General features: G+C 36.5%; 1 protein-coding gene across 1 annotated transcript; it reads right to left on the bottom strand.

Moving 5' to 3' along the window:
- Nucleotides 1–2,206: 2,206 nt before the first annotated feature.
- Nucleotides 2,207–2,763, bottom strand: LOC137744070 (defensin-like protein CAL1). The gene is made up of 2 exons (XM_068483932.2): nt 2,624–2,763; nt 2,207–2,542 (listed from the first exon to the last, which is right to left on the bottom strand). The coding sequence occupies exons 1-2, from the start codon at nt 2,685–2,687 to the stop codon at nt 2,337–2,339; spliced, it is 270 nt and encodes an 89-aa protein (XP_068340033.2). The 5' UTR covers nt 2,688–2,763; the 3' UTR covers nt 2,207–2,336.
- Nucleotides 2,764–14,652: the final 11,889 nt, after the last annotated feature.

Here is a 14,652-nt window from a genome sequence, read left to right as displayed (position 1 = left end):
TAATTTGGTCCTCTGATTCTATCTTCGTAGGGTGTAGGTTTGTGGATGAGTTGTTGATCCAAAGGGCCGTCGGGGGCTTGATCTAAGGATGAACAGTTGATGAACGGATGAACACTTTCTTCAAGGGCCGTCGGGGCTTGATCTTGAATAATGGTTGTGTGGATTTTTTCAAGGGCTTTTGGGCTTGATCTTGAAGGTTGATGGATGAGCGGATCTTCAAGGGCTTTTGGGCTTAATCTTGAAGAACGATTGGATGTGTGGATTTGTTGAGGTTGTTGATCCAAAGGGCCGTTGGGGCTTGATCTTAGGATGAACAGTTGATGAACAAATGAACACTTTCTTCAAGGGCCGTCGGGGCTTGATCTTGAATAATGGTGAACACTTTCTTCAAGGGCCGTCGGGGCTTGATCTTGAGTTGGTGGAAGTTCTTCAAGGGCCGTTGGGGCTTGATCTTGAAGGAGGATTTGACGAAGAAACGAAGAGTGCTTTCTTGATCCTTCGGGATTTTCTTGAGAGCTTTAGAACTTTAAGGCTTCAAGGTTTTGGTGTGTAGAGAAATGTATTTGTGAATTGGTTTTGGTGTGTGTTGGCTTTTCTTGGGAATTTGGATGGTTGGAAGCTTTGGAGTTTCGAAGCTTCAAGGATTTGGGGAATTCTCTTCCAATTTGGGAGTAGAGAAATGTATTTGTGAATTGGTTGATGCTTGATACCTTGATGGAGAAGCCTATTTATAGGCTTTGAGAATGAATCACCACCACAAAATATTTTTTTCCTTTCCAAGCACCATTGCCTAATTTTCCCACTTAATGCAATATTGAAATTGAAGTGGTGTAACTTATGGCCTAATTTCCCACTTAATACCATTTTAAACTTGAAGTGGTGTAACTTATGGCCTAATTTCCCACTTAATGCAATATTGAAATTGAAGTGGTGTAACTTATGGCCTAATTTCCCACTTAATACCATTTTAAACTTGAAATGTGTATGCTTTGTCATTGCCCAAAATGAGAAGAACTTGCTTTGATCCGTAATGGATTGAAGTGTGCTTGCCTTGTCATTGCCCAACATGAGAAGAAAAACTTGTTTTGATCCTCAATGGATTGAAATGTACTTGCCTTGTCATTGCCCAAAATGAGAAGAAAAACTTGTTTAGTCCTTCAAGGGTATTTCTTCCTATTTTGTTGAGTCACACGCCATGTGTACAATTTGTACAACACGTGGCGTATGCCATGTATGCCTTGACACGTCAAAACTTTAATGCATTGGTGAGCATTTGTTTTACTGAAATTTCGATGTCTACAGTTACTATGCATGCTTATAATCGTAACAATATATATATATATATATATAGCAACAAGATTGAGCAAGAAGAAATACTACTGGTGACCACCAAAAGCTGCAAGAAGAAGCAAATATCCATAAAATATTTCATAAAACATACTACAATATCTTCTCATGACGCATTTTCAAGTTTTGAAAAGGTGTTGCATAATAATTTCATTATCAATACCATCAAATATCTCTTTCTATAAAAATAACTATATTATCATTCATCCATTAATTTTCTTACAATTTCTCAATTAATCTTTTAGAAATTTCATAGCTGAAAATGCTCTATCATGTGAAATTATTATATGCAATATGTACAGTTTTTTTACAAAAAAACTAAGTTAGGGCATCCACCCCTTTGGCCCAAGATGGCTCCGTCCTTGGTAATACCACGTATACTATGCAAAAAAGTGAGAGAAAATTTTGAGAGTGTTTTAAGAAAAAAAATGTGGAAGAGCCTTTTAAAATGTTATCAAGAAAATATTAATCTTTAAGGACTATTTCTTCTAAAATAAAATAAATAAACAATTAAGTCTTTGCTTAAAAGTTGATTCGGCAATTTCGAACCTTTTCCTAACTTTTTTCTTGTGCGTCAACCTCACCTTGTCTTACATATATTACTACTGGTTTAAAAGTCAAAAGAACTTAATACAACAGAAGCAGCAGATAAAAAAGTATATTTGAAATCGACAATGTGACTTAAATAAATCTTTGTGACACAAATTAAAGTAATGTGTTGAATCCAAGTACACTAAGTGAAAATTTTCAACAAAATGCCTTGTCAAAACGGAAAAAAAAAACATATTGTTATTAGCATTTCAGGACATTAGGCAATTAAAAGTAAGTAAGGAGCGGTGAAAATACTACACTAGACATATGACTAATGATCCATGCAGGGTCATTCAATTTATTAGCAAAAGCAACCATGTGGATACATGACCATATATGTCCATCGCATTAGACAAACACAGTCTCTACACAGATTATATTTTTTTTTAACAAAATAATTAGCACTTTTTGGTGCACACGCATTTACGAGTGAGGCCATCGCCAATACATTTGCCTCTGGTGAATTGCTCCTTTCTGCAGGTGTGTTTACAGTTGTTAGACGAAACGCACAACCCCTTGAACAGGGTGCTCGGAACCTCGCAGATCTTTCCCTCAACTGCCTTGCTTGACTCAGTCTTTGCCTCAATACCCATTGGCCCCATCTCTAAAGATCAATTTTTTGTTGAATAAGATGCTTTATTCGAAACATCATAAAAAATTAATTATTAAAAAGAGGTATAATTACCGGTAGTGGCCAAAAGCAGGACAAGAATGAAGGCAGCTGAAACAAAACGCATTGAATACTCCATTTGAATCTGTGTGTATGTGAGTGTGTGCTTGATCCACTTGTTTTTATGTGTGTGCTTATGTATGATACGAGAGATCTCAGACGCTGATGCAAAGAACAATAACCATACAAGGCTTATTATATAGGGTTTTAGTCCAGATTAAAGAAGATCGATCTCCATAAAGTGAGGTAACTCCATTCCCAAAATACACAATTTAAATTTCCAACTTAAGAGTCACCATAAACCAAATTCCTATTTTTGTTGACTAAGTTCTCCGCCATACATTTTTCTATGCACATTAGGGTTTCGTTTTCGAGCACATTTAACTTTTGCTTTAAAAAGAATATTTGGGTTTTAAGCATATTTGACTTATTATTCACATTCTTTTATGTAAATGAGGCGGCGTGTATATATATATATTCACATAAAAGGCCATAGTTCTTATAACAATATAATTGTTTTTTACACAAATTTTAGTCTATCTGTACCAAATTAATCTAAATTATATAGATTAGGGTTTGCACATTAGGTGTAGAGAAATATTACGTTGCTTTAGGTAATGTGGCTAAGCCTAATAAAATGAATGTTAAAGTAGAATCCTTTAGGTAAAGATAATTACTTGTATTCCAAACGTAGGGCATTACAAAGACTTAAATTTGTTGACAGATAAACACTACTAAGCATAACTGCTTGGGCGACGAAGTGACAGCTGTTGCGCAAAGGTAAATACGGTCACCGAAACAATTGGGTGGCTAAGAGGACGTCGCACAAATTCTGTCGCGCAAAGCTCATGACATCAGACATTGCACAACGAAGGAAAGTTCTTCATTGCACGAAATGAATGTTGCGCGATGGAATTGGTGGTCGTTGCATGAAACAAAGAGCGATGAATGAGTGTTCGTTGCGAGTGAACCTTCGAGCGACGAAACTATTTTTTATTTATTTTTTCCTTTGGAATGTTGATAATATATATTGTTTTATGTAATTTAAATTAATTTAATGAAATTAAAAACATAAAATGTAAAGAAGAGTATTGAATTAAAAAATTATTGAAAATGTATGAAATATTCTAAAATTTGCAATAATTAAAAAAACTACAATATGTAGTCGTCCACGTCACAATCGCTTGTTGGTGGTGTCGCTGTTGCTTTGAGGGGCTAGGAGGTCGTATCTGTTACTGCGAGGGGCTGGGTGGTCATTGTTGGAGTTAGTTCAACGTCGGGGAACCGAATGCCAGAGATTTGAAGGGCGAGACGAATTTGGTTCATCAAATTGCTTTAGGCCTCAAGTAGAGACTGCTAGGCGGCAATCTGCTTCTTTAGGTCCACCACTTCAGATGTCAGTGATTCGATCTCTTTTATTCTCTACCTGGAGGAGGAGGCAGATGGGTCCCGAAGGCGAACTTTCCCAAGCCCCCGGTGAACATGCCCTTGCCTACAACCAAGGGTCTGATCAAGTGTGTCTGTCATGATCTAAAAACCCGCATCCTCAGGGGAAACACCTCCTCGATTGAGGCCTCTGAGGGAAGCTAGGAAGCCATCTCCTCAGAAAAATGAAAACAAACAAATTAATTTTAATATACATGTAATTAATATTAATACTAATTGAATATTAAAAAAAAAATGAAATAACTTACATGGAAGCTGCTCTACTAGCTCATCCCCGGACCAAACGTATACCTCCTTGAACATGTCAATCTCAGGAAACTTTAACCACTCTAAATTAAAAAAAAATTAAATAAATAAATAAATAAATATATACATATATATATATATATATTAACACATAGATTACCAATTATGTAATAGAGAGTAAAAAGAATCAAAACTTAAAATAAATATATTGTTACCTTATGTCGCTCCTCCAATATATAAGAGAAGCGTTGTGAGCCAGAGCGTTGAAGAAGTTTCTTCTTCGATCAAGTGATCGAGTTTTCCTTCATTTTTTTTTTGTCGAATTAAACAAACGTATTAGTTTAGATATTTATAAAAAATTAATGAAAAAATTAAAATATTATTTAAAAATATACAAATTTTGATTAAATATTATTGAATATATATTATATTTACGAGGTATTTCTAGTCTTGAAAATGGTCGCACAGCCACTCCCATTCATCCCGGTGGTCCACCAACACTTTAGGGCACCCAACTGTTAGGGCGACCTCCAGACCGACATATTTCTCATAATGCTTGTGGAGGTCACTCTTCCATTGAGTGAACCTGTCAGCTCAAAGCTCATTGATGTACTGGTTTTGATTGGCATCAAGGTTCATGAGCTCATAGTGACGCCACAAAACTCAACAAATAAATAGTAGTTAAAATTTATAATATATGTATACTTTAATAAAAATTTAGTATTTGAGGTTGAAAATACTTACCGATAAATCATGAAGAACGGCTTCCTTGACTTCATGTGGGACAACTATCCATGACTCTTGAAAATTCAGTAGAACCTCCCTTAAAACTATAACATTTCCTAAAACTTGCAGATAATATAACAATAAACACAACACAACCACCCAACAATTCAAACACTTTATACCAATTGGGGACTTTGAAACAATTATAATCTAAATTCCAAATTGTTAAATTAAAAATACTATAAGAAAGATGCATTACCTGTCTAGGACCCCTCTTCATGGACAGAGAAAGCCTCACCAGACTGCTCAGCCTCCTCAGAACTCCGGGGCTGTCGATGAGTCTGTTGGGCGCTTAGTAGAGTATGCGTCATTGAAGAAGTCGATGACGCAGGAGCCGAAGTGTGACATCCCAAATCACCTAGGGGAGTGATCCTTATATGTATATTCCCATCCCTACCTAGCACGAGGCCTTTTGGGAGCTCACTGGCTTCGGGTTCCGTTGGAACTCTGAAGTTAAGCGAGTAGCGCACGAGAGCAATCCCATGATGGGTGACCCACTGGGAAGTTGCTCGTGAGTTCCCAAAAACAAAACCGTGAGGGAATGGTAAGCCCAAAGCGAACAATATCGTGCTACAGTGGTGGAGCGGGCCCGGGAAATGATTCCCCCCCGAGCCGGGATGTGACATGGAGACACAGTTGGACCGAAAAGCATGACCAGAGACGCACCCGTCATGCCCATATCAGGTGGGGAAGTGATAGCAGCACTACTTGCTAAAGAAGGTGTTTGACTGACCCTACTAACTGCCTAGCAGTTTGAAATTAAGTTTGACATCTACAAAAATAATAAATAAAAAAGTCACATTCCACTAGTTTTAGTCAATTAATTAGAGTATATTACATGGCACATAATATACATAATCCACCAACACCAACATGTTTTTGTTTATGTTTTGCATTTAAAAGCTATCAAATGTTTATAAAAAAAACATAAGCAATGAATCCTAAGTAGCTGATCCGCTAATAGATCAATAATGGACAAAGAATAGTCAAATATATAACATTTTCCTTGATATCTATATATATGCACATACATACAGAGAGAGAGAGAGAGAGAGAGAGAGAGAGAGAGAGAGAGAGAGATAAATTAAGTTTATCTATTTTGGGGAAAAAGATCCAAAACACCAAATCTAGTGAACTTATATGAATATACAGCTACGGCAAAGCATTCGAGACAATAGCATATATGGAGGGACAATGTGTGAATGGAAAGGGTTGGTTGGTGTAGGGAAACAAATAGCAAAATAGCATATAAATCAATTCAAATCAATATTATCTATCCCTCACACACACACAAACATATATAGTACTCATTCCCAAACGAAAAATAGTGTTGAAATTATCTTCTCTGATTGTTTCACCAGTCACAACTATCATCTGGCTACTCAGTTTCCTTTGTCTCTTTCTTTTCCCCTTCATTTTTCTAATTAAAAACAAAACAGTTATCAAGCAAACCCTATTTCTTATTCTTTACTACCTATTCCTCTTTAATGAGACATTTTAATAAAGGCTTTCCGAACATCCAAACTACTTAGAAAGCTCTCTTGCATTGACTACCAGTTAACATATAAATTAGACTCTGTGTTTTTAGTGCATGTAAGAAATAATTATCTGAATTCTGGAATTCATAGTTTGTGACATAAAGGGCCTTACTTGCATCATATTTCTCCACGCAGTATATATGTCGTTAAAGTTGATCACCGTAAAGAACATGCAGAGATGAACTCAAAAGTGCAGAAATTGTAAGATTGATGAACTACCTTCAACAATTTCCTCCAACACCTTCCCATATGTACAACCGTTTAGGACTTCCTACTAGCTCATTCAATAGATAAACGTTTGCTCATTAAGCATTAAAATTTAAATTCTAGATCTTAGATTTTAGTATGAGACATACCTATGACTCTGTTAAGGGAAACGAAGTTAATCTATCGGCCAAAGACAGTTAATTAAACTGCAAACAATGTAAACTCTATTGATTAACACAATGCTACTAAACTTTGCTACCGGAACCTAAAATATCTGTGTTTAGTATAAGATTCCAAATGGTGCTGACAATTGAGCAAGATCCTGAAATATCAGAAACTCAACCTGTAGAACATTCTTTCTTCCGTTAACTCATTTTAAAACTTCTAACCCACTCTCAAGTTTCAAAGTATTAACACGAAATAAAGTTTCAAAGTTTCAAATAAAAAAAAAATGTGCCGTCATTTCATATAAAAAAATATATTTGTTTTTACACATAAGACATCAATAAAATTATATTTAGAAAAACACTTCAAACTCAATAATTTAGAAACACGGAATAATTAATTTATTTTGTATCAAGAGAAGGAAACTAAAAAATTTCGGGCTTTCAAGTAGATAGATTATGAGTTTTGTTTTCCATTTGAACTTTTAAAGTGTTTTTGTATAAATCGTAAGTCATTTTTTCTTATTTACTAACCTCGTCAATATAAGACTAAAAAAATATTAATGTTTTTGAGTCTTTAAGGATATGTATAAATAATGAATGAACAACAAATTAAACCTTTTGATGACACGTAATATTATTTGCAAATTTGGTCTAAAAATTTAGTATACGCATTACTCTTTACTGAAGATTAGACTTGAATTGGAACGGATATTTAAAAATAGCAACCCACATAGCTACTAGCTAGTAAATAAATAAACAACCAAACAAAAATTTGAAAAAATTGAAAAAAATAACATGCACATAGCATTTCGAACTTAGGACCTGTCGTTAATTTTAAACAACAAAAACCATTGCTTCTAATTAAACTTCTTGATCATTTAGCTAAATTTTATAAATTTATAATGTTATGAAAAGAAATTTGTAAAAGTTGAAATGTAAATAAGCACACAAGGTGTTTTGAACTTAAGACCTCCTCATTCATTTTAAACAACAAAACCATCAGTTCTAGTTAAATTTCTTTATCACTAAACCAAATTTTATAAATTTATACTCTTATAAAAACATATATAAATATACCACCCTAATGATTTTGGTGTCTCCAATTTTTTTGGACCCCAGACAGTCGCCCTGCCCGTAGTAGGCCTGGGCCAGGCCTATATATATTAGTAATGCTCTCAATTTGTGTGTTTGGATTACTCAACAACCAAATTAAAAAGAAGGTAGTTGTAAAAATACAATGAAATCGTACTTGCACAAATCAAAAACTGCAATTTAATATGAAGAAAGAAATTAATAATTCTTACACAGATAACTAACCCCAATTCAAAACCCTTATTTGATCAGAATCTACCAATTTCCAAAAAACTCCATAGTGCGCTTTTCTCCTTTGGGACTGCCTCTCCTTCCTAGTTGCTAATCCCAGTTTGAAACCCCTATTTGATTCCCAATTCGATACCCAGTTTTGTTTATAGCCAAAAAAAAAATGAAAAATAAAATACAAACTCCGGATTCCCAATTCAAAAGTCCTAACCCAATATTCTCAATTCGAAAACCCAAACCCAGGATTCCTAATTCGAAACCATAAATCCCTATTTGTTCTAATTAAAAAATTCAATAGAACAAATGAAAAATTGCACTAATAAATAATTGAATTAAGAGAGAGTGAATTAAGAGATATTAGGTGTTTACTTAGTAATGTTGCGGCGGTGGTGAGATGGCGTGGCGTCAGAGTGCAATGATAGATGTCAAGTGCGGAGGAGAAAGTCACAGAGAGATTGAAAAAAAGAGAGAGCAAGAGAGGGAGAGAGGCAGAGAATGAGATAGTGAGTGATGAGAGCAAGAGATGGAAAGAATCTAGAGAGAGAGAGAGGAGAGTGAGATTCAGAGAGAATCGAGCAAGAGAGAGAGAAGAGTGAGCTTCGCAAAGAATGAGAGAGATAGAGTCTGTGAGCTTCACCAAAATAAAAACACGCCTAATTTTCGCCAAAAAAATCAAATTTTTATATGTTTGCACAACGAGGGTGTTCTAATTTTCGTCGCGCGTCCAATTTTTAATTTTTAAATATTTACGGGACAAAAATTTCCAAAATGTCGTCACGCATATTTGTAAATTTAATTTATTTTTTTTGTTTAAATAAATAAATAATTTTGTTTGTTTAATTAATTTTTTACAAATTTTAAAGGAAACTTTTGTTTGTACACAAAATAAATACCATTCAATAAATATCATTACATTTACATCACAAGTTTTCATTAATCCTCGTCTGCACTAGAATAAATATCGTCATTTTCATCAAATTCAGACTCCCATTCCTCCTTGTCTGTAGGTATGTCAACATCGTCATTTGCACAATCAGGTGCATTGTATCGCGATAGATCCCCGAGGTCAATCATAATAGAGTCGATCGGTATTTCGATTTCTTGTACAATAATCATATCTCATAGTGTATCTGCACCAAGTTCAGTTGAAGTCTCCAGTTGTTGGCCAGCAACGTCACCATAATCATCATTGTTAGCAATATCTCGGTCTGGAATATCATACAACCCTATGTGCTCAATCTTCTGGACTACTTTCCATCCCCTCCCGCCTTTAGGGTCATCTATATAGAAAATTTGTTTGGTCATCATTGCCAAAATGTAGGGGTTGTCGTTATACCAACATTTGTTTGTGTTAACTACAAACCATCGTCTCGCTTAACACGTTTAACCCTACGTGGGTTTGTATCAAACCTGCAACATTTAAACAGGATAACTTAATAGCAGTCTTTGTAAAGCAATTGCACAACACTTGTAAGTTTTCCATAGAAATCAATGTTTGCAATGTCGCCCACACTCGGGACATGTACTGACATGCCCCGATCCTGATGTCCAGGGGACATCGAGATGACCACGTGCTGGCTGACACCCGAGGGTGACATAAGCCATTTAATGAATGTATATGCTAAGAACGTGTAAAACATGCATATAAATTTCGTTCGAACTACATAAAATAATATAATAATATTCAACTGCCAACAATGATAAAGATAGTGATAGTGCATGACATGTTCGGAGCATACATCTAATTTAGAATACAACGGAATGTGCTATTACAATGATGGAAAAATAGAGATAATGCCACGATATCACTGGTAGGGGAATGCCTTGTAGCTCGGATCGTAAGCCTTATTCCTATGTCCTGAGAAGGCGCAAAACAAACATGAGTGGACGAAGTTGATATATATATATATATATATATAACACTGAAACAGTTATCAACATACTAACCCCCAAAGTTTTATGAAAATCAATAGCATAATGTGTAATAGGTTTTCTGAAAACCTTAGCATGCCATAAAACCTTCATAAAACATATATCGTATAATGTGTACGTAGTGGTATCATAGTGGCTCGTGGTACTACATTTCTAGGCCCGAAGCCAACAACTATATCTCCCGGCCCGAAGCCAATCACTATATCTCCCAGCCCAAAGCCAATAACTATATCTCCCAGCCCGAAACCAATAAACAAGTATCTTCGCCCGTAGGCAGAACAGTGACCATTATATAGGCACAAAAACATTAAATAAAGTCTTTCCAACATAAATCCATATATCTCAAAAGCATCTTCATAACATATAGTCATCCATCATATATACTACAAAGAAGTGTAAAAACTTCATAAATAATATATAGTCATCCCTCATATATACTTAAAGAACACAAATTAGATAAAGTATGGTATTCCAAAATATTCTTAGTAAAGCATGATAATCATAAAGTGTAAATCTAATTTACTCATAAAATGTTTCGTAAAACATAACCATTAAATCATGCTTTTCATGTATGTATTTCTACTATTAAAACATGCATTTTAGAAAGGGTCTAATCACAGATACTCCGTTGTCAAAGAGCCGTATGAAATAGGAATGACGGGAACGCCGCTAATAAACGCACCTAAGCATATAAAAGGTCCAATGAATAAAACCTTACTAAACAACTGAATTTGGGAAAACGGATGTCAAAAACAGATTTAGGACGTCAAAAAACATAGAAAGGGACCGCAGGTAACCCTATGCATTGCTGCACGCGCCGCATGCGCTGCAGCAAGGTGGCGGCCACACGTTGCCGTGAACGGTGGTGCGTGTACTCCATGCGCCGGCACTGGAAGTTACCCACGTGTCATCCACACACGGCTGGGCTTAGGCTTTGGGCCGGTTCTGGGTTTAGGCTTAGGTTCAGTGGGCTAGGCCTCAAAACTGGGTCGGGTTCTATAGCCCAGAGGCCTTGTTTTAATGGGCCAAAGGCCCGTGTCATCTCAGCTTGAAGGCCTAGGGTTCAAAGGGTTTTAAGGGTTCAACAGGCCTAGGCTTGAAAGCCTGGCATAGGGTTATAGGGTTTTGGGTTTAAAGCTCAGAGGGCCAAAGCCCTTAAGTTTTGGGCTAAAGATTTAGCAGGCCAATGGCCCGAGTTAGTATGACCCACGAGCTTGGGTTATATGGGTTTGGGTTTCGAGTCCACAAGTATAGGTCATTTCGACCTGGTTCCTTCGAGAACGAAGGTCGAAGCCTCCCAAGCTCCGGTTGACACCGACATGCCAAAATAACCTACAATCTACCCTTTAAAATGACAATAGAGACAAGAATGAAGGTTTATCACTTTCGTCGGACTTCAAGCTCGAACACCACGGCTCACCGGAGGAGTTTTGGGTAGACTTTGGGTGTCTCGTGCTTCACAAAGACAAGGGAGGAAGAGCGTCGTCACCATTCATTTGTCAAATTGGGTGTGTGGGTGGTTGAGTGTAATTGGGGAGAGGGAGAAAGGGTTTTGTGAGAGTGAGAGATCCAAGTGAGAGAGAAAGAAAGAGTGATCGGGGAGAAGAGAGAATGAGAAATAAGGGGGTCTACCATGTGGTAGACAAAGAGATGACGAGAACTAGAGAGGGAATCCAAAATAAGAGATCCGGATTGGGCAAAGTTAAGGACATAAAGGTAATTTCATTTTTATTTAAAATTTGTGAAATTACACTTAGTTTTAGGGGCGGGGTTTCGCATGTATCCCACTATTTTGTGTACACAGCTTGTCATCGTGATCAACTACCAAAATCTTGATGCTGTTTACATGACAACCGAAGTACAATTCCGCGCTTAGGGGCCCAAATAGCCAAGTTGTACAATTCTTCAGTGTAAGCGGGCGAATTCATGTCCTTCAATTTCTTCACCTAAATTAATGATAAAAAGTTGACGTGTTAGTTTACCATTTATAATTATGCAAATAACCCAAAACATGAACAACTTACATTGTCACGAAACCAACAACGAAACAATTCACGGTGTTTTTTGACATATAAATGTGAAGGATGTTCCCGCTTCATCAACTCTTCATGCTCATCTAGGTAGGTAATTGTCTCATCACAATTGTTAAGTACAAACCAATGTGTTACCTCCATCTCCATTTTGTTAAACGACTCCCCTCTGATTAGTTAGCCAAAAGGTCATGCAATTTGGGCAAAAACAGAAAGTTTTTCACTTCCCACAACATTGTCATTATTGTGTTGTGTCGAATGAACATAGTCTCAACATCTTAGGTACATTGCACAAAATGTAAGCGACTCAAATGCAACCCATGCCTCCACAATTGATCATTCAGGCTTTGCCTTATTCCGTACTTTTTTTTAATTCACCCAGTGGTCTGCATCAGTAAACAAGTGTGTAAAATTAGTCAAATTGTACATACATCACGAACTAAAGCATTTATGGCGAATAAATACCTTTATATCGGATACATCCATCGATAGTTGATGAGTCTGGCTAGAAGTGCGAAGTGCCTCTTCCGACAAGTGAATTATGACGTGAATCGTGCTTGTGAAGAAAGCTAGAGCAAATATTTGTTCAAACTTACATAGCACTTCAATAATATTGTTGCACAATTGTTTAACATTAGACTTGCTCAAAGATCTTGTAGTTAATTGAGAAAAATATCTCGCCAACAACATAATCGCCTTCACCACATCTTTTGGGCGAAAGATGTCGAATTCCCACTAAGAGAAGGCTTTGAAGTATCACATGACAATCATGACTCTTGACGCTTAAAAAGTTGCCTCCATTCACATTGCGCAACAGCCGATGTTTGAAGTATACCCATCTGGAAATTGTACAGAAGATAGAAATTGCAAAAACTTTTTCCTGTTATCCGTTTTCACCGAAAATTATGCAAGCTTCTTTATGGCTATGTCTCCATCCCTTGTCATCCATAAACCTGGCCTAATGCCCATTTTGTCCAGATCGAATTGAGCTTTTATTATGTCATTTGTTTTTCCCTCGATGTCTAGTATAGTTCCGAACAGTGTATCAAACACATTTTTCTCAACATGCATTACATTGATGTTGTGCCTCAATTTTAATTTTGACCAATACGAGAGCTCGAACAACCTCATCTTGTGTGTCCAATTCAGATATGTGTTTGGTCTTGTCCTACTTACTGATTTGCCCAACGAAGCAAAATCCAAACGATTCACCAGAGCCAAAATTTCATCTCCAGACCATTCTCTGGGTCTTGGCCTAATCTCTGTGCCGTTGAAGAAAACTGTCTCGTTCTGACGCCACTCGTGGTCCCACGGCAACCATCTATGATTTCCTAGGTAACAAACTTTTCCCGCGTGCCAACCAGACTTTATGTTCTCTTTACAAACTGGGCATGCGTAATAACCCTTAGTGCTCCACCCAAACATCATAGCATACGTAAGAAAATTTTTTATTGTCCACATCACTGTTGCTCGCAAAGTGAACATCTTTCCTATATATTTATCGTATGTGGGAACACCATTTTCCTATAATTCTTTTAGTTTATCGACCAACGGTTGTAAACAAACATCAATAGACGTGCCTAGATCTTCAGTTATCAATTATGTCATCATCATATATTCTTTTTACATGCACTTCCAAGGTGGGAAATTATACAGAATTATGATGATTGGCCAAATATTGTGGTTTTGGTTTAGAACCTCGAATGAATTAAACTCGTCTGTCGTAAGTCTCAATCTAATGTTCCAGGGCTCACGTGCAAAATTGGGGTACAGCCAATCAAACTCTTTCCATGCCTCTCCATCTACAGAATGTCTCATAACATCATCTTCTACTCATCTGTCCTTATGCCATATCATGTCGCTTGTAATGTGCGTCAACATATATAATCGCTGCAACCTAAGCTTTAATGGGAGATAGCGCATAATTTTTTTGGAATCTTCTATGTTCTATTATGAGTGGTCATTTTAAACTGCGACTCATTACATGCAGGGCATTTATCTAAAACTTTATTCTCTTTGTAGAACAAAATGCAATTATTTTTACACACATGAATTTTTTTTATATCCTAATCCAAGACCGTTCAGCACCTTCTTTGTACTTTATGATCTTTAGGCAGGCAAAGTATCCTCTTGAAAACCCGCAACAAGTAATCAAAACACTGGTTCAACATACGAAACTTTATTTTGCCATGCATCGACTCAACAATGGTTGTGAGCGCCGAAAATCCTTTGCAATCGAGATATAATTCTTGCTTGGCACTTTTTAATAGTTTTTCATGTTTTTCAAATGCTTCATTGTCCATGGTGGGAGGGACGTCATCTTTTACTTCCACATTCGTATTCGAACTAGCTTCGGAAAAGCATCATTGATA

This window comes from Pyrus communis, chromosome 12, assembly GCF_041283825.1.
Source record: "Pyrus communis isolate YQ-2024b chromosome 12, ASM4128382v1, whole genome shotgun sequence".
Lineage (NCBI taxonomy): Eukaryota > Viridiplantae > Streptophyta > Magnoliopsida > Rosales > Rosaceae > Pyrus > Pyrus communis.
Note: the sequence above shows the minus strand (reverse complement) of the source record. Positions and strands in the feature narration are given on the sequence as shown.

Coding starts and splice junctions, on each gene's coding strand:
- LOC137744070 (XM_068483932.2), bottom strand. CDS start 2,687: ATGGAGTATTCAATGCGTTTTGTTTCAGCTGCCTTCATTCTTGTCCTG. Junction 2,543..2,623: donor CCTGCTTTTGGCCACTACCG/GTAATTATACCT, acceptor ATTGATCTTTAG/AGATGGGGCCAATGGGTATT.